The sequence below is a fragment of the Scylla paramamosain genome, chromosome 28, assembly GCF_035594125.1.
Source record: "Scylla paramamosain isolate STU-SP2022 chromosome 28, ASM3559412v1, whole genome shotgun sequence".
Taxonomy (NCBI): domain Eukaryota; kingdom Metazoa; phylum Arthropoda; class Malacostraca; order Decapoda; family Portunidae; genus Scylla; species Scylla paramamosain.
In genome coordinates, this window is record NC_087178.1 from 9,883,537 (window position 1) to 9,904,591 (window position 21,055).

The 21,055-nt window shown below is 32.1% G+C and overlaps 1 protein-coding gene across 1 annotated transcript in view; it reads right to left on the minus strand.

The window, feature by feature from the left end:
* Positions 1–14,927, minus strand: part of LOC135115149 (craniofacial development protein 2-like) — a 77,614-nt gene extending 62,687 nt beyond the window's left edge. The window contains exons 1-2 of the mRNA XM_064031651.1: positions 14,292–14,927; positions 13,609–13,757 (exon numbers count right to left, since the gene is read on the minus strand). Coding sequence (XP_063887721.1) covers positions 13,609–13,757; positions 14,292–14,927 — 785 coding nt within the window. The remainder of the gene's footprint in view (positions 1–13,608; positions 13,758–14,291) is intronic.
* Positions 14,928–21,055: the final 6,128 nt, after the last annotated feature.

A 21,055-nucleotide genomic window follows, 5' to 3' on the forward strand; every position in this document is an offset into this window, starting at 1 on the left:
ATAACACAAGTTTCTCGTAATGCGTTTTTGTTTCTTCAGATCGTGTAATCAAGGATTTTGGCGTTTTTCTAGGTAATAAGCTCAAAAACTCTCAAAATACTTGGTTTTAGTAATATTATCATGTTTTCTACATGAAGAGTGTTTGCATGCATTTTTGCGTTTTGGTAATTAACAAGATCATAATCACTCAAAAAAAACATGTTCCTGGAAATGTCTTTTTTTTTTTTTCCTCATATAGGGTACCTTACTTATATTTATGCATTTAATTACTTATCAGTGTAAAAGAATACACAAAGCACGTTTGTTTTTTCTTTTGATGTTGTTCTGTTTCTCCATTTAGAGTATTATTACAGGGTTTTCGCGTTTTCTTAGACAGGAAACTCAAAAACACTCATAACGCAGATTTCTCGCAATGTCTTTTCATTTCCTCATTCTTTGCATGCATTTTGGCGATTTTCTACGTAAGAAGCTCAAAAGCATTTAAATACTTGTTTTTAAAAGGGTGTTTTCCATTCGTTTTATGGTTTTTGTACATAAATAGCTCAAAAACACACCAAACACACGTTTTTAGAAATGTTGTTTTGCTTTCCCCATGGAAGAACTTTTCCATGCCTTTTAGCGTTTTTGTGCCTAACACGCTCATAAACACTTAAAAAAAATAAAAAAAATACATGTTTCTAGAAATTTCGTTTCGTTTCCCTAGAGAGGGCACCTTGTATGCATTTTGGCGTTTTTGCTATCTTACAATGTAAAATAAAACTAAAAAATCACGTTTTTGGTAAGTGTTTTTATTTTATTTATTTTTTTTCCATATAGAGTAATACTATTTATGTCTTATAACTTAAAAGTTGCTTTTAACTTAAAAGACACTTTTCTGGTAATGTGATTTTTTTCTCACATAAAGGTGGTTTTGCATGCAATTTGGGATTTTGGTAACTAAGAATGTGAAAAGCACTCAAAATACACGCATTTAGTAAGGTTCTTATCTTTCTCAATTAAGAGTGTTATTCATGAGTTTCAGCATTTTGGTATCTAGGAACCTTCTCCATATACACGAGTTTTTGTGTTTTTAGCCTTTTGGTTCTTTTGAACTATAAAAAACTCATTATACACTTTTCTTGCAAAGTCCTTTTGTTTTTTAATATAGAGTGCTTTGCATCAATTTTCGCGTTTTTTGTAGGTAACAAGCTCAAAAACACTCAAAATATACCTTTTTGGTAATGTTTTTTTATTTCTTGATATTGGTAGGTTTGCATCCGTTTTTGCGTTTTTCTACGGAAAAGAAAAAAAAACACTTTTTCAGTATTTTTGTTTTGGATTCTCATATACAGTGAGATCCTTATTATTTATCGTTCTGGTGCCTAACATGCTGAAAAACACAAAAAACAGATTTCTGGTAAGTTCGTTTAATTTCCTCATATAGGAGTCTTTGGATGCACTTTAGGGTTTGGTACATAACAGTCCAAAAAAAAAAGTTAAAATTCACTTTTTTGATAATTTTTGTTTTAACATATAATAGTCCTGAATTTTCCCAGAATTTTGGCATCTCGGTACCTATGAAGATGAATAACAAAAAAAATCCTATTTTTTTATTTTATTACTTTTTTCCTAAATAAAGTGTTATTTGTGGGTTTTAGCTTTTTGGTACTTAAGGAACTTAGAAAACACTTATGATACACATTTCTCGTAATGTCCTTTCGTTTCTTAAACATAAGGTTTTTTGCATGTATTTAAGCGTTTTTATAGATAACATGATCAAAAACACTCAAAATATATGTTTTGGTAATTTTATTCTCTTTCTCCATAAAAGGTTTTTTGCATGCGTTTTAGCGTTTTGGTATGTAATTAGCTCAAAAACACTTAAAGGCAATTTCTTGGTAAAAGTTGTTATTATTCCCATGTAATGTGATTCCCCTGCTTTTTAGTGCTTTATTGCCTAACACGCTCAAAAACACTCAAAAAACACTTTTTTGGTTATATCATTTTTTTTTTTCCACATAAAGCTAGTTTTGCATGGAATTTGGGGTTTTGGTAACTAAGAATGTGAAAAAAAACTCAAAACACAGGGTTTAGTAAGGTTGTTCTTTTTCCTAATTAAAAGTGTTATTCATGAGTTTCAGCATTTTGGTATGTAAGAAACTTTTCTAATACACACATTTGGTAAGGTATTTCTTTTTCAAAATTAAAAGTGTTATTGATGAATTTCAGCTTTTTGGTATGTAAGAAACTTCTTTATGTACACGAGTTTTTGAGTATTTTACCTTGTGGTTATTGTCAAACTATAAAACACTCATACACGTTTCTCGTAATGTCCTCTTATTTTCCAATATAAAGTGCTTTCCATCCATTTTTGCATTTTTTTAGGTAACAAGCTCAAAAACACAACAAAATATATCTTTTTGGTAATGTTATTCTATTTCGTCATATTGGTTGGTTTGCATCTGTTTTAGCGTTTTTCTACGTAAATCACTGAAAAGACACGTTTTAAGTAATATTGTTCAGATTGGTGAAAAGCACTCAAAAGACAGGTTTCTGGTAAAGTCGTGTAATTTCCCCATATAGGTGGATTTGCATGCATTTCAGAGTTTGTACATAACTCTGGAAAAGAGCTAAAATTATTTTTTTATAATGATTTTTTTTTACAAAATTTCCATGAATTTTGGCAGAACTTTGGCATCTCGGTACTTATTAAGATGAATAACATTTTTTTTTCTCAATAAAAAGTTATTTGTGGGTTTTAGCTTTTTGGTACTTAAGGAACTTAAAAACACTCATAATACACGATTTTCGTAATGTCCTTTCATTTTCCAAACATAGGGTTCTTTACATGTATTTAGGCATTTTTATAGGTAACATGATCAAAAACACTCACAATACATGTTTCTGGTAATGTTATTCTGTTTCTCCATAAAGGGTGTTTTGCAAGCGTTTTAGCGTTTTGGTATGTAAGAAGCTCAAAAACACGTAAAGGCAGGTTCTTGGTAAAAGTTGGTTTTATTCCCATGTAATGTGATTGCCCTCCTTTTTAGAGCTTTAGTGCCTATCACGCTCAAAAACACTCAAAAGACACTTTTTTTGGTAATGTCATTTTTTTTCCCACATAAAGCTAGTTTTGCATGCAATTTTTGGTTTTGGTAACTAAGAATGTGAAAAGCACTCAAAATACATGCATTTGGTAAGGTTGTTCTGTATTCTTAATTAAGAGTGTTATTTCTGAGTTTCAGCATTTTGGTATCTAAGAAACTTCTCCATATACACCGAGTTTTGCGATTTTTGCCTTGTGGCTGTTGTGAAACTATAAAACACTCATTATACACGTTTCTCGTAATGTCTTTTTGTATCCCAATATAGAGTGCTTTCCATCCATTTTCGCTTTTTTTGAAGGTAAGAAGCTCAAAAACACTCAAAATATACCTTTTTGGTAATGTTATTCTATTTCTCCATATTCGTTGGTTTGCATCTGATTTAGCGTTTATCTACGTAAAACACTGAAAAGATACTTTTTCAGTAATTTTGTGATGGATTCCCACATTTAATGACTTCCATATTATTTATCGTTTTGGTGCCTAACATGCTGAAAAAAAAAAAAAAAACACAAAAGACAGGTTTCTGGTAAGGTCGTTTAATTTCCCAATGCTAAAGTGCTTTGCATGCACTTTAGGGTTTGGTACATAACAGTCCGAAAAAAAAGCTAAAATTAACTCTTTTTCATAATGTTCTTTTTTCACACAATTTCCCTGAATTTTTGGCAGAATTTTAGCATCTCGGTACCTATGAAGATGAATAAAAAAAAATCCTATTTTTCTATTTATTTATTTATTTACTTTTTCTCTATAAAGAGTGTTATTTGTGGGTTTTAGCTTTTTGGTACTTAAAGAACTTAAAAACACTCATAATACACGTTTCTCGAAATGTCCTTTCGTTTCCCAAACATAAGATTCTTTGCATGTATTTAAGCGTTTTTATAGGTAACATGATCAAAAACACTCAAAATACATGTTTTTGGTAATGTTTTTCCGATTCTAAATAAAGGGTGTTTTACATGCGTTTTAGCGTTTTGGTATATAAGGAGCTCAAAAACACTTAGAAAAAACACTTGGTAAAAGTTGATTTTTTTCCCATGTAATGTGATTGCCCTGCTTTTTAGTGCTTTATTGCCTATCATGCTAAAAAAAAAAAAAACACTTAAAAGACACTTTTCTGGTAATTTTTTTCCCACATAAAGCTACTTTCACATAAAATTTGGGGTTTTGGTAACTAAGAATGTGAAAAACACTCAAAATACACGCATTTGGTAAGGTTGTTCTGTTTCTCAATTGATAGTGTTATTCAGGAGTTTCACCATTTTGGTATCTAAGAAACTTCTCCATATATACGAGTTTTTGCGTTTTTTGTCTTGTGATTCTTGAGAATCTATAAAACACTCATTATACACGTTTCTCGTAATGTCCTTTTGTTAACCAATAGAGAGAGCTTTCCATCCATTTTCGCGTTTTTTTTTTGTAAGTAAGAAGCTAATAAAACACTCAAATTATACCTTTTTGGTAATCTTATTCTATTTGTTTATATTGGTTGGCTTGCATCCGTTTTAGCGTTTTTCTACGTAAAACACGAAAAAGACACGTTTAAAGTAATTTTGTTTTGGATTACCACATAGAATGACTTTAATATTATTTATTGTTTTGGTGACTAACATGCTCAAAAACAATAGAAACACAGGTTTCTCGTAAAGTCGTCTGATTTCTCCATATAATTGGGTTTGCATGCACTTCATGGTTTGGTACATAACAGTCCGAAAAAAAGCTAAAATGAACATTTTTGATAATGTTCTTTTTACACATAATTTCCCTGAATTTTGCCAGAATTTTTGTATCTAAGTACCTATGAAGAAGAATAACAAAAAAAAAAAAAATCCTATTTTTTTGTTATTTCTTTATTTTTTTCTTTATAAAGAGGTTTTAGCTTTTTGGTACTTATGAAACTTAAAAAACACGCAAAATACACGTTTTTCGTAATGTCCTTTCGTTTCCCAGACATAGGGTTCTTAGCATGTATTTAAGTGTTTTTAGAGGTAACATGATCAAAAACACTCAAAATATATGTTTTTGGTAATGTTAATCTGTTTCTCCGTAAAGGGTGTTTTGCATGTGTTTTTAGCGTTTTGGTATATAAGGAGTTAAAAAACACTTAAAGGCAAGTTCTTGGTAAAAGTTGGTTTTATTCCGTTGTAATGTGATTCCCCTCCTTTTTAGTGCTTTATTGCCTAACTCTCTCAAAAACCCTCAAAAGACACTTTTCTTGTTATATCATTTTTTTTCCCACATAAAGCTTGTTTCGCATGCTTTTTGGTGTTCTAGTAACTAAGAATGTGAAAAACACTCAAAATACACGCATTTAGTAATATTATTCTGTTTCTTAATTAAGAGTTATACACTAGTTATACACATATACACTAGTTTTTACGTTTTTTGCTTTTTGGTTCTTGTGAAACTATAAAATACTCATTATACACGTTTCTCGTAATGTCTTTTTGTTTCTCAATATAGAGTGGTTTGCATCTATTTTCGCGTTTTTTTTTTTTTTGTTTGGTACAAGCTCAAAAATACTTAAAATATATCTTTTTGGTAATGTTATTCTATATCTTCATATTGGTCTGTTTGCATCAGTTTTAACATTTTTTTACGTAAAACACTGAAAAGACACGTTTTCAGTAATTTTGTTTTGGATTCCCATACAGAGTGACTTCCATATTATTTATCGTTTTGGTGCTTAACATGCTGAAAAACACTCAAAAGACAGTTTTCTTGTAAAGTCGTTTAATTTCCTCGTAGAAAAACGCTAAAACGGATGCAAACCAACGAATATGAAAAAATAGAATAATATTACCAGAAAAGTATATTTTGTGTTTTTGAGCTTGTTACATAAAAAAAAAACGCAAAAATGGATGCAAAGCACTGTATATTAGGAAAAAAAATGGACATAACGAAAAACGTGTATAATGAGTGTTTTATAGTTTCACCAGAATCACAAGGCAAACAACGCAAAAACTCGTCTGTGTGGAGAAGTTTCTAAGATACCAAAATGCTGAAACTCATGAATAACACTCTTAATCAAGAAACAGAACAACCTTACTAAATGCGTGTATTTTAAGTGTGTTTTTTTACATTCTTAGTTACCAAAACCCCAAATTCCATGCGAAACTAACTTTATGTGGGAATAAAATGACATTACCAGAAAAGTGTCTTTGAGTGTTTTTGAGCATGTTAGGCAATAAAGCACTAAAAAGCAGGGCAATCACATTACATGGGAATAAAACCAACTTTTACGAAAAACTTGCCTTTTAGTGTTTTTGACACGCATTTAGTAAGGTTGTTCTGTTTCTCAATTAAGAGTGTTATTCATGAGTTTCAGCATTTTAGTATCTAGGAAGCTTTTCCATGTACACGAGTTTTTGCGTTTTTTGGCTTGTGGTTTTTTTGAACTATAAAACATTCATTATACACTTTTCTCGCAATGTCCCTTTGTTTCCCAATATACAGTTGAGTGTTTTGTATCAATTTTGTGTTTTTTTTGTATGTAACAAGCTCAAAAACACTCAAAATATATATTTTTGGTAATGTTTTTCTGCTTCTTGATATTGGTTGGTTTGCATCAGTTTTAGCGTTTTTCTACGTAAAAGACTGAGAAGACAAGTTTTCAGTAATTTTCTTTTGGATTCCCACATAGAGAGAGTTCCTTATTATTCATCGTTTTGGTGCCTAACATGCTGAAAAACACTCAAAAGACAGATTTCTGGTAAGGTCTCTTATTTCCTCATATGCGAGGCCTTGCATGTCTTTTGAGTGTTTTTGAGCGTGTTACGCAATAAAGCACTAAAAGGAAGGGCAATCACATTACATGGGAATAAAACCAAATTTTACCAAGAACTTGCCTTTAAGTGTTTTTGAGCTCCTTACATACCAAAACGATAAGACGCCTGCAAAATACATTTTATGGAGAAACAGAATAATATTACCAAATACATGTATTTTGAGTGTTTTTGATCATATTATCTATAAAAACACTTAAATACATGCACAGAACCTTATGTTTGGGAAACGAAAGGACATTACGAGAAACGTGTATTATGAGTGTTTTTTAAGTTCCTTCAATACCTAAAAGCTAAAACCCACAAATAACACTCTTTATTTAGAAAAAAAAATAAAATAAACAAAAAAAATAAAAAAATGGGATTTTTTTTTGTTACTCATCCTTATAGGTACCGAGATGCGAAAATTCTGCCAAAATTCAGGATATTTATGTGGAAAGAAGAACATTACCAAAAAAGTTAATTACAGCTTTTTTTCGGATTGTTAAGTACCAAACCCTAAAGTGCATGCAAAGACACCTATATAGGGAAGTTAAACGACTTTATCAGAAACCTGTCTTTTCAGTGTTTTTCAGCATGTTAGGCACCAACACGATAAATAATATGGAAGTCAGTCAATATGTGAATCCAAAACAAAATTACTGAAAACGTGTCTTTTCAGTGTTTTACGTAGAAAAACACTAAAGCGGATGCAAACCAACCTATATGAACAAATAGAATAACATTACTAAAAAGATATATTTTGAGTGTTTTTGAGCTTGTTACCTACAAAAAATGCAAAAATGGATGTAAAGCACTCTATATTAGGAAACAAAAGGACTTTACGAGAAACGTGTATAATGAGTGTTTTATAGTTTTAAAACAACCACAAGGCAATAAACACAAAAACTCGTGTATATAGAGAAATTTCTTACAAACCGAAATGATGAAATGCATGAATAACACTTTTAATCAATAAACAGAACTACCTTACCATATTGTGTATTTTGAGTGTTTTTCACATTCTTAGTTACGAAAATGCCAAATTACATGCGAAACTACCTTCATGTGGGAAAAAAAAATGACATTTCCAAAAAAGTGTATTTTTAGTGTTTTTGAGCGTGATATGCAACAATGCCCTAAAAAGCAGAACAATCACATTACATGGGAATAAAACCAACTTTTACGAAGAACTTGCCTTTAAGTGTTTTTTAACTCCTTACATACCAAATCTCTAAAACGTATGGAAAACACCCTTTATGGAGAAACAGAATAACATTACCAAAAACATGTATTTTGAGTGTTTTTGATCATGTAACCTATAAAAACGCTTAAATACATGTAAAGGACCCTATGTTTGTATAACAAAAGGACATTACGAAAATCGTGTATTATGAGTATTTTTAAGTTACTTAAGTACCAAAAAGCTAAAACCCACAAATAACACTCTTTATAGAGATTTTTTTTTTTTTGTTATTCATCTTCATAGTTACCGAGATGCCAAAATTCTGGCAAAATTCATGGAAATTTTGTGAAAAAAAAAACAAAACAAAAAATTAGCTTTTTTCCGGGGTTATGTACAAACCATAAAGTGTATGCAAATCCACCTATATGGGGAAATTACACGACTTTACCAGAAACCTGTCTTTTGAGTGTTTTTCAGCAATATCAATAATATTACTGAAAACGTGTCTTTTCAGTGATTTACGTAGAAAAACGCTAAAACGGATGTAAACCAACCAATATGAAGAAATAGAATAACATTTCCAAAAAGATATATTTTGATGTGTTTTTGAGCTTGTTACCTACAAAAAATGAAAAAATGGATGGAAAGCACTTTATATTGGCAAAGAAAAGGACATTACGAGAAACGTGTATGAGTGTTTTATAGTTTGACAAGAATCAGAAGGAAAAAAACTCAAAAACTCGTGTAAAATAAAAAAGTTTCTTATATACCAAAAAGCTGAAACTCATGAATAACACTTTTAATTTTGAAACAGAAATACCTTACCAAATGTGTGTATTAGAAAAGTTTCTTACATACCAAAATGCTGGAACTCATGAATAATATTCTTAATTAAGAAATAGAACAACCTTACACTATGCCTGTGTTTTGAGTTTTTTTTCACATTCTTAGTTACCAAAACCCCAAATTTCATGCAAAACTAGCTTTATGTAAGAAAAAAAAATGATATTAGAAGAAAAGTGTTTTTTGAGTGTTTTTGAGCGTGTTAGGCAATAAAGCACTAAAAAGCAGGGTAATAACATTACATGGGAATAAAAACAACTTTTACCAAGAACTTGCCTTTAAGTGTTTTTGAGCTCATTACATACCAAAACGCTAAAACGCATGCAAAACACCTTTTATGGAGAAACAGAATAAAATTACCAAAAACATATTTTGAGGGTTTAGATCATGTTATCTATAAAAATGCTTAAATACATACAAAGAACCTTATGTTTGCGAAACGAAATGACTTTACGAAAAAATGTGTATTATAAGTGTTTTTAAGTTCCTTAAGTACCGAAAAGTTAAAACCCACAAATAACACTCTTTATTTAAAAAAAAAATTTATTCATCTTCATAGGTACTGAGATTCCAAAATTCTGGGAAAATTTAGGGCTATTATATGATAAAAGAAAATGATCAAAAAAGTTAATTTTAGCTTTTTTTTCGGACTGTTAATACCAAACCCTAAAGTGCATCCAAGGACTCCTATATGAAGAAAATAAACGACCTTACCAGAAATCTGTTTTTTGAGTGTTTTTCAGCATGTTAGGCACCAAAACGATAAATAATAAGGAACTCACTCTATATGAGAATCCAAAACAAAATTGCTGAAAACGTGTCCTTTCAGTGTTTTACGTAGAAAAAACGCTGAAACGGATGCAAACCAACCAATATCAAGAAATAGAAAAACATTACCAAAAAGGTATATTTTGAGTGTTTTTTGAGCATGTTACCTACAAAAAACGGGAAAATTGATGCAAAGCACTCTATATAAGAAAAGAAAAGGACTTTGCAAAAAAAGTGTATAATGAGTTTTTTATAGTTCAAACGAACCAAAAGGCTAAAAACATAAAAACTCGTGTATATGGAGAATGTTCCTAGATACCAAAATGCTGCTCATGAATAACACTCTTAATTGAAAAACAGAACAACCTTACTAAATGCGTGTATTTTGCGAGCTTTTCACATTCTTAGTTATCAAAACCCCAAATTGCATGCAGAACCACCTTTATGTTAGGAAAAAAATGACATTACCAGAAAAGTGTCTTTTAAGTGTTTTTGAGCGTGATAGGCAATAAAGCACTAAAAAGCACGGCAATCATATTACATTGGAATAACACCAATTTATAACAAAAAACTTGCCTTTAAGTGTTTTTGAGCTCTTTGTATAACAAACCGCTAAAACGCATGCTAAACAAACTTTATGGAGAAACAGAATAACATTACCAAAAACATATATTTTGAGCGTTTTTTGATCATGTTATCTATAAAAACGTTTAAATACATGCAAAGAACATTATGTTTGGGAAACAAAAGAACTTTACGAGAAACGTGTATTATGAGTGTTTTTTAAGTTCCTTTAGTACCAAAAAGCTAATACCCACAAATAACTTTCTTTATTTAGAAAATTAAAAAGAAAAATATATAAAAAAATAGGATTTTTTTTTTTTTTTTTTTTTGTTATTCATCTTCATGGTACCGAGATGCCGAAATTCTGGGAAAATTCAGGGCAATCGTATGATAAAAGAATATTATCAAAAAAGTTAATTTCAGCTTTTTTTTCCAAACTGTTATGTACCAAACCCTAAAGTGCATACAAAGCCTCCTATATGAAGAAATTTAACGACCTTACCAGAAATCTGTGTTTTGAGTGTTTTTTAGCATGTTAAGCACCAAAACGATAAATAATAAGGAACTCACCTCTATATGGGAATCCATATATACGAGTATATGGGAATCTAAAGTTACTGAAAACGTGTCTTCTCAGTGTTTTACGTAGAAAAACACTAAAACTGATGGAAAGCAACCAATATCAAGGAATAGAAAAACGTTACTAAAAAGGTATATTTTGAGTGTTTTTGAGCTTATTACCTACAAAAAACGCGAAAATTGATGCAAAGCACTCTATATTGGTAAACAAAAGGACATTGCAAGAAAAGTGAGTAATGATTGTTTTATAGTTCAAAAGAACCACAAGGCAAAAAACGCAAAATCTCGTGTATATGGAGAGGTTTCCTAGATACAAAAATGCTAAAACTCATGTATAACACTCCTAATTGAGAAACAGAACAACCTTAATAAATGCGTGTATTTTGAGTGCTTTTCACATTCTAAGTTACCAAAACCCCAAATTGCATGGGAAAATAGATTTGTGGGAAAAAAAGACTTTACCAGAAAAATGTCTTTTAAGGGTTTTTGAGCGTGATAGGCAATAAAGCACTAAAAAGGAGGGCAATCACATTACATTGGAGGGAAACAAATTTTTACCAAGAACTTGCCTTTAAGTGTTTTTGAGCTCCTTATATACCAAAACATTAAAACGCCTGCAAAACACTCTTTATGGTGAAACAGAATAATATTACCAAAAACATATATTTTGAGTGTATTTGATTATGTTACCAATGAAAACGTTTAAATACATGCAAAGAACACTATTTTTGGGAAACGAAAGGAGATTACGAGAAACGTGTATTATGAGTGTTTTTAACTTCATTAATTACCAAAAAGCTAAAATCCATAAATAACACTCTTTATTGAGAAACAATAAATAAATAAAAAAAAATACGATATTTTTTTCTTTCTTATTCATCTTCACTGTTACCGAGATACCAAAATTCAGGCAAAATTCAGGAAATTATGTGAAATAAGAACATTATCAAAAAAGTTAAATTTAGCTTTTTTTTCGGACTATTATTTACCAAACCCCTAAAGTGCATGGAAAGCCACCTATATGGGGAAATTAAACGTTTTTGCCAGAAAACGGTCTTATGAGTATTTTACAGCATCTTAGGAACCAACACGATAAATAAGATGGAAGTCAATCTATATGGGAATCCAAAACAATATTACTAAAAACGTGTCTTTTCGGTGTTTTACGTAGAAAAACGCTAAAACGGATGCAAACCAACCAATATGAAGGAATAAAATAACATTACCAAAAAGGTATATTTTGAGTGTTTTTGAAATTGTTACCTACAAAAAACGCGAAAATAGATGGAAAGCTCTCTATATTGGGAAACAAAAGGACATTACGAGAAACGTGTATAATGTGTGTTTTATAATTTCACAAGAACTACAAGGCAAAAAACGCAAAAACTCGTGTATATAGAGAAGTTTCTTACATTCCTTTCTCAACTTTCTCACCAGACGCACGGTAGGCAATGCCTGTCAGTGTCCGGCCTCTACGAATCTTCTCCAAAGGTCTCTATTCATGAAATCCTCATCTCTGGTTATTTCTTGTAGATTTCTTCCTCTTCGTTCAGTAGCTTCTTCAACTCCCTGCATCCATCGCTTCCTAGGTCGTCCCACCGGCCTCCTGCCTAGAGGAACCCATTCCAGAAACTTCCTTGCGTATCTTGTATCTTCCATTCTTCGGACATGTCCATACCATCTCAATTTGTTCTTTTCAATTATCTTCAGTATAGATGTTATCCCTAATCTCTCTCTGGTTTCTTCATTTCTAATTCTATCAAGTCTGGTCACACCTCGGATCATTCTCAGAACTCTCATTTCTGCTGCTTGTATTTGTGAAGATGTTCTTGTTGTCAGTGTCCAAGTTTCTGACCCATATAGAAGTACTGGTCTTAGTATTGTTGTAAATATTATGGTTTTAGCTTTTGTTGGAATATTCTTATCTTTAAGTATGGGATACAATGCACTGACATTTGCATTGTACTTCTGTATTCTATTTAAAATTTCTATATTCTGTCTGTTTTCCTCGTCGAAAAGTACTCCCAGATAACAAAATTTGTCGGTCTGCTTCAGTTTAACGTTTTCTATGTAAATATTACATTCCTCCTTTATTCTGCCAACTTTCATTATTTCTGTTTTTTGTTTGTTCATTCTCATTCCTTCCCTATTTAAGACATCATTCCATCTTGTCATGGCCTCTTGAAGATCTTGTTGGCTTCCTGTCACGACAGCGACATCGTCTGCATAGGCCAGCGTGATCTCTTTATCCTCCCTTACACACACTTCCTTCAGGCATCTGTCCATGTATATAATGAATAGCAAAGGAGAGAGCACTCCCCCTTGTCTCACTCCTGTCTTAATGCTAAACCATTCACTCTCCAGCTCTCTGTTCTTGACTCTGCTCTCCGTGTTCTTATATATACTCTTAATTACTCGTATCAGTTTAGAGTTGATGCCGTAGTCTTGATGTTGTAAGACTCTCCACAAGCAATCTCTTCTAATTCTATCAAAGGCTTTTTCCAGATCTATAAAAGCCACATATTTATCAATGCTCCACTCCCAACTCTTCTCCATTATCATCTTTAAAGTGAACACTAGATCTGTCGTGCTCCTATTGGGCCTGAAACCATACTGCCATATTCCTAGTTTCTCCTCGACACAGGTTCTTAATCTTTTCTCAACTATTCTTTCATACAATTTTCCAACATGAGATAACAGGGATATACCTCTATAATTTGCACAATCTGTTTTACTGCCTTTCTTATATATTGGACATACTATTGCTTTGTGCCAGTCATGGGGCACTTTCTCCTCTTTCCACGCATTACTGAAAATGTACCTCATCCACTCTACACATTCTTCCACAGCAGCTTTAAATAGCTCTATAGGGAGCTCGTCGTCCCCCGGGGCTTTGCCGCTTCTCATCTTCTTTAGTGCCTCCTTCACTTCCTCTGTACTGATCTCATTTGGGTTCTCTCCTTGTTCTTCCTGTATATCTAGATTCCGCTCTTCATCCACTTCCACATCCTCCACATTTAGAAGTTCTTGGAAGTATTCTCTCCATCTTTCTTCAATCTCCTGTGGTTTTGTTAGTAATTCTCCTGTTTTGTTCATTATTGCATATGTTGATTCGTTATTTCCTTTCCTATAGTTCTTAGCCATGCTATACAATAATTTTCTTGTTCCTTCTACGTCTCTCTCTAGATCTTGACCAATCTTGATCCACATGTCCTCCTTGGCTGCTCTTTTGGTTGCTTCTGCACTGTTTCGTTTATCTACGTAATCTTCTCTATCTTCAATGTTTCTTGTTTTCATCCATTTTCTGAAAGATCTTGTTTTTTCTTTGACTGCTTCCTTAACATCATAAGTCCACCATGCAGTACTTTTCTTTTTGGTTCCATATTTGATTTTAATACCAACTGTCTCCTCAGCTGCCCCATACACAGTGTTCTTGAATTTATTCCATTGTTCTTCTATGTTCATTTCTTCCAATTCCAGTTCGGTTGGTTTTCGTAATGTTACCAGTTGCCGTAGTGCTTGCTTCTTCTCTTCGTCCTTGAGGTTTTCCAGTTTGAATCTCTTTTGCTTTTTCTTGACTTTTTCCTTTGGTTTTACAATTTTTAATTTAGCCACCACCAACCTGTGGTCAGAGTCTAAGGACAAAGATGGTATGGTCCTAACATCTTTAAATAAGTTTTTCTTGTTGGTGAGAAACAGGTCAATCATTGACCTCTCAGTATATCCTTGTTGTGCTTCATTCCACCGATACCATGTCCATTTATGGCTCTCCTGATGTTTATAATAAGTATTCATAATGGACATGTTATTCATCACACAATAATCTATTATTCTTTCTCCCTCCTGGTTCCTTTCGCCAATGCTAAACTCTCCGATGACGTGCTCTACTCCATCTCTATTCTGTCCGACATGTCCATTCATGTCTCCCATGACAATGACATTCTCGTGATGTCTTATTGTTTCTGTCATTTCCTCTAGAGTTTCATAAAGCTGCTCTTTCTCCCTCAGACTTCTGCCCTGTTGTGGAGCATATGTTTGGATAATGCTAATTTTTGTCTGATCTATAGTTAACGTTATACCCATCACTCTCTCATTTCTGCAGTCCATACTGTCCATCCTTTCTGCCATCAGTGGTGACATCATTATAGCAACCCCATGTCTTCCATCCTCATTACCACTATACATGATCTTATAATTTTCATGTAATGTTTTTTCTCCTTTCCCTTTGATTCTAGTTTCACATAATCCAACGATTTCCAGATTTCTTTCCTTCATCATCTCTATTATTTCCTCTTCTTTATCCTTGAATGTTGCCAAGTTTATCGTTGCAATCTTTATTGTCTTTTGTTTCCTATTTTCATGTCCAGTTCCATTCCGGTTCGTTACCCTTTGGTCAGTCCGATTCCGAGGCACGTTCTGCGTTTCTTGAGCAAAAACTGTAACACCAGTGGCTTGCTAGGCCTATCCTGGCTCTTCGGAACTGTTAATTAGTTCTTTCCTGCTGCTTATTGCCCCCAACTGGTTACAGGGAATCTCCTACTAGTCCCCGGGCAAGCCTGCAGGTTAGGGTAAGCCGCGACACTTCTTCAAAGTTACACAGTTCCTTGTTCATGTGGAGTAGGCCCATGAACCGTCGCGGTCTTACATTCCAAAATGCTGAAACTCTGGAACAACACTTTTCACATCCTTAGTTACCAAAACCCCAAATTGCATGCGAAACCATCTTTATGTGGGAAAAAAATGACATTACCAGAAAAATGTCTTTTGAGTGTTTTTGAGCGTGTTAGGCAATAAAGCATTAAAAAGCAGGGCAATCACATTACATTGAAATAAAACCAATTTTTAACAAGAAGTTGCCTTTAAGTGTATTTGAGCTCCTTATATACCAAAACACTAAAATGTATGCAAAATAAACTTGATGGTGAAACAGAATAACATTACCAAAAACATGTATTTTGAGTGTTTTGATAATGTTACCAATAAAAACTCTTAAATACATGCAAAGAACCCTATTTTTCGGGAAACAAAAGGGCATTACGAGAAACGTGTATTATGAGTGTTTTTAAGTTCATTAGGTACGAAAAAGCTAAAAGCCACAAATTACACTCTTTATTGAGAAAAAAAAATACGATATTTGTTCATTCTTATTCATCTTCACAGGTAAGGAGGTGCCAAAATTCGGGCAAAGTTCAGGAAATTATATAAAATAAGAACATTATCAAAAAACTTACATTTAGCTTTTTTTTGGACTGATATGTATCAAACACCTAAATTGCATGCAAAGCCACCTATATGGGGAAATTAAACGTCTTTGCCAGAAAACTGTCTTCTGAGGGTTTTCTAGCATGTTAGGAACCAACACGATAAAACCCAAGGAAGTCAATCTATATGGGAATCCAAAACAAAATTACTGAAAACGTGTCTTTTTGGTGTTTTACGTAGAAAACGCTAAAACGGATGCAAACCATCCAATATGAAGAAAAAGAATAACATTACCAAAAAATATATTTTGTGTTTTCTTGAGCGTGTTACATAAAAAAAACGCGAAAATATATGCAAAGCACTCTATATAAGGAAAAAAAAGGACATAACGAGAAACGTGTATAATGAGTGTTTTGTAGTTTCACCAGAATCACAAGGCAAAAAACGCAAAAACTCGACTATATGGAGAAGTTTCTAAAATACCAAAATACTGAAACTCATGAATAACACTCGTAATCAAGAAACAGAACAACCTTACTAAATGCGTGTATTTTAAATGTTTTTTTTACATTCTTAGTTACCAAAACCCCAAATTCCATGCGAAACTAGCTTTATGTGGTAAAAAAAAAATGACATTACCAGGAAAGTGTCTTTGAGTGTTTTTAAGCGTGTTAGGCAATAAAACAATAAAAAGCAGGGCAATCACATTACGTGGGAATAAAACCAACTTTTACGAAGAACTTGCCTTTTAGTGTTTTTGACACGCATTTAGTAAAGTTGCTCTGTTTCTCAATTAAGAGTGTTATTCATGAGTTTCAGCATATACACATGATCAAAAACACTCAAAATACATGTTTTTGGTAATGTTATTCTGTTTCTCCATAAAGTTTGTTTTGCATGCGTTTTAGCGGTTTGTTATATAAGGAGCTCAAAAACACTTAAAGGCAAGTTTTTGGTATAAATTGGTGTTATTCCAATGTAATATGATTGCCCTGCTTTTTAGTGCTTTATTGCCTCTAACGCTCAAAAACACTTAAAAGACACTTTTCTGGTAATGTCATTTTTTTCTCACATAAAGATGGTTTTGTATGCAATTTGGGTTTTTTGGTAACTAAGAATGTGAAAAGCACTCAAAATACACGCATTTAGTAAGGTTGTTCTGTTTTTCAATTAAGAGTGTTATTCATGAGCAGCATTTTGGTATCTAGGAACATTCTCCATATACACGAGTTTTTTATGTTTTTAGCCTTTTTGTTCGTTTGAACTATAAAAAACTCTTTATACACTTTTTTTGCAAAGTCCTTTTCTTTTCTTATATAGAGTGCTTTGCATCAATTTTCCCGTTTTTTGTAGGTAACATGCTCAAAAACACTCAAAATATACCTTTTTGGTAGTTTTTCTATTTCTTGATATTGGTTGGTTTGCATCCGTTTCAGTGTTTTTCTACGTAAAACACTGAAAGGACACGTTTTCAGCAATTTTGTTTTGGATTCTCATATAGAGTGAGTTCCTTATTATTTATCGTTTTGGTGCCTAACATGCTGAAAAACACTCAAAAAACAGATTTCTGGTAAGGTCGTTTATTTTCCTCATATAGGAGTCCTTGGATGCACTTTAGGGTTTGGTATATAACAGTCCGAAAAAAAAAGCTAAAATTAACTTTTTTGATAATTTTCTTTTATCATATAATAGCCCTAAATTTTCCCAGAATTTTGGAATCTCAGTACCTATGAAGATGAATAAATTTTTTTTTTTTTTTAAATAAAGAGTGTTATTTGTGGGTTTTAACTTTTCGGTACTTAAGGAACTTAAAAACACTTATAATACACATTTTTTCGTAATGTCATTTCGTTTCGCAAACATAAGGTTCTTTGTATGTATTTAAGCATTTTTATAGATAACATGATCTAAACCCTCAAAATATGTTTTTGGTAATTTTATTCTGTTTCTCCATAAAAGGTGTGTTGCATGCGTTTTAGTGTTTTGGTATGTAATGAGTTCAAAAACACTTAAAGGCAAGTTCTTGGTAAAAGTTGTTTTTATTCCCATGTAATGTTATTACCCTGCTTTTTAATGCTTTATTGCCTAACACGCTCAAAAACACTCAAAAAACACTTTTCTTCTAATATCATCTTTTTTATTACATAAAGCTAGTTTTGCATGAAATTTGGGGTTTTGGTAACTAAGAATGTGAAAAAAAACTCAAAACACAGGCATAGTGTAAGGTTGTTCTATTTCTTAATTAAAAATATTAGTCATGAGTTCCAGCATTTTGGTATGTAAGAAACTTTTCTAATACACACATTTGGTAAGGTATATCTGTTTCAAAATTAAAAGTGTTATTCATGAGTTTCAGCTTTTTGGTATATAAGAAACTTCTTTATTTTACACGAGTTTTTGAGTTTTTTTCCTTCTGATTCTTGTCAAACTATAAAACACTCATACACGTTTCTCGTAATGTCCTTTTCTTTGCCAATATAAAGTGCTTTCCATCCATTTTTTCATTTTTTGTAGGTAACAAGCTGAAAAACACATCAAAATATATCTTTTTGGAAATGTTATTCTATTTCTTCATATTGGTTGGTTTACATCCGTTTCAGCGTTTTTCTACGTAAATCACTGAAAAGACACGTTTTCAGTAATATTGTTGATATTGCTGAAAAACACTCAAAACACAGGTTTCTGGTAAAGTCGTGCAATTTCCCGATATAGGTGGATTCGCATACACTTTAGGGTTTGTACATATCCCCGGAAAAAAGCTAAATTTTTTTTTTTGTTTTTTTTTTCACAAAATTTCCATGAATTTTGCCAGAATTTTGGCACCTCGGTAACTATGAAGATGAATAACAAAAAAAAAAAAATTATCTCTATAAAGAGTGCTATTTGTGGGTTTTAGCATTTTGGTACTTAAGTAACTTAAAAATACTCATAATACACGATTTTCGTAATGTCCTTTTGTTATACAAACATAGGGTCCTTTACATGTATTTAAGCGTTTTTATACGTTACATGATCAAAAACACTCAAAATACATGTTTTTGGTAATGTTTCTCCATAAAGGGTGTTTTCCATACGTTTTAGAGATTTGGTATGTAAGGAGTTAAAAAAACACTTAAAGGCAAGTTCTTCGTAAAAGTTGGTTTTATTCCCATGTAATGTGATTGTTCTGCTTTTTAGGGCATTGTTGCATATCACGCTCAAAAACACTAAAAATACACTTTTTTGGAAATGTCTTTTTTTTTCCCACATGAAGGTAGTTTCGCATGTAATTTGGCATTTTCGTAACTAAGAATGTGAAAAACACTCAAAATACACAATATGGTAAGGTAGTTCTGTTTATTGATTAAAAGTGTTATTCATGCATTTCATCATTTCGGTTTGTAAGAAATTTCTCTATATACACGAGTTTTTGTGTTTATTTCCTTGTGGTTGTTTTAAAACTATAAAACACTCATTATACACGTTTCTCGTAAAGTCCTTTTGTTTCCTAATATAAAGTGCTTTACATCCATTTTTGCATTTTTTGTAGGTAACAAGCTCAAAAACACTCAAAATATATCTTTTTAGTAATGTTATTCTATTTGTTCATATAGGTTGGTTTGCATCCGCTTTATGTTTCTGGAAATGTTTCCTTTCCCCATATAGTATGCTTTGCATGCATTTTCGCGTTCCGGTACCTAATAACGTGAAAAAAGCCTTAAAACACAAGTTTTTGGTTAATCTTGTTCTGTTTCTCCATATAGAGTATTATTCATACGTTTTAGTGTTCTGGTACCTATGAAGCTCAATACCACTCAAAATATACGTTTCTTTTAATGTTTTCTTTTCCCCTTTTAGGGTTATTTGCATGTATTTTATCGTTTTTGTACGTAACAGGCGCAAAATTTCTCAAAATGCATGTTTTTGGTAAAGCTGTTGAGTTTCTTCATAAAGTGTGTTTTCCAACCGTTTTAGCGGTTTGGTACGTAAGTAGCTCAAAACAATGTTTTCCCATTTACGGTACTTTTCATGCTTTTTAAGATTTTTTTGTGCCTAACACACTCATAAACTCTCAAAAGACATGTTTCTGGAAATATCATCTATTTTTCCCATATCGGGTGCTTTGCATGCATTTTGGCGTTTTGATACCTACCAACACTAAATACACTTAAAATACACGTTTTCTCCATACAGAATGCAAATCATACGTTTTATTGTTTTGGTACCTAATAAGCTAAAAAGAAAAAAAAACTCATGATACTGGTTTCTCTTAATGTCTTTTCGTTTTCTTATATAGGGTACTTTATATGCATTTTGACGATTTGTACATAAGAAGCTCATAAATCGCTGAAAATGCTCGTTTTTTAGTAATGTTTTTTGTTTCTGCAGGAAGGGTGTTTTGCTTGTTTTATCGTTGTGGTACATTATAAATTAAAAAACTTCCAAACACGTGAAAAGTCACTTTGTTGGTTATTTCTTTTTCCCTTCCAGCATAGTGCTCTTTTCATACTTCTTAGTGTTTTGGTGCCTAACACGTAGAAAAACTCTCAAAACATAGGTTTCTTGTAATGTCGTTATGTGTTGTCTTTTAGAGGTCTTTGCATGTATTTTTGCGTTTTGGTACCTAATAATATGAAAACCACTCAAAATATATATTTTCATTCGTGTTGTTTTGTTTCTCCATATAGAATACTATTAAGGTGCCTTTGTGTTTGGTACCTAAAAAGCTCAAAAGCTCTCATACACGTTTCTCGAAATGTCTTCGTTTCCCGGCATAGGGAACTTTGCATACATTTCGGCGTTATTCTACTTACATACCTCAAAAACACTGAAAAAAAATTTTTTATTGTTATTTTGTTTCTCCATAAAGCGTGTTTTGCGTCTGTTCAAACGTTTTGATATAGAAGTAGCTCAAAAACACACAAAAAAAAATACTATTTTTTTTTGTAATTTTGTTTTGTATTCCCATATAGGATGCTTTCTATTTTTATTTTTTTAGAGTTTTGGTGCCTAACACGCTCATAAACACTCAAAATTCACGTTTCTGGAAATTTCGTTTCGTTTTTGGTTTTTGGTTACATGTTTTT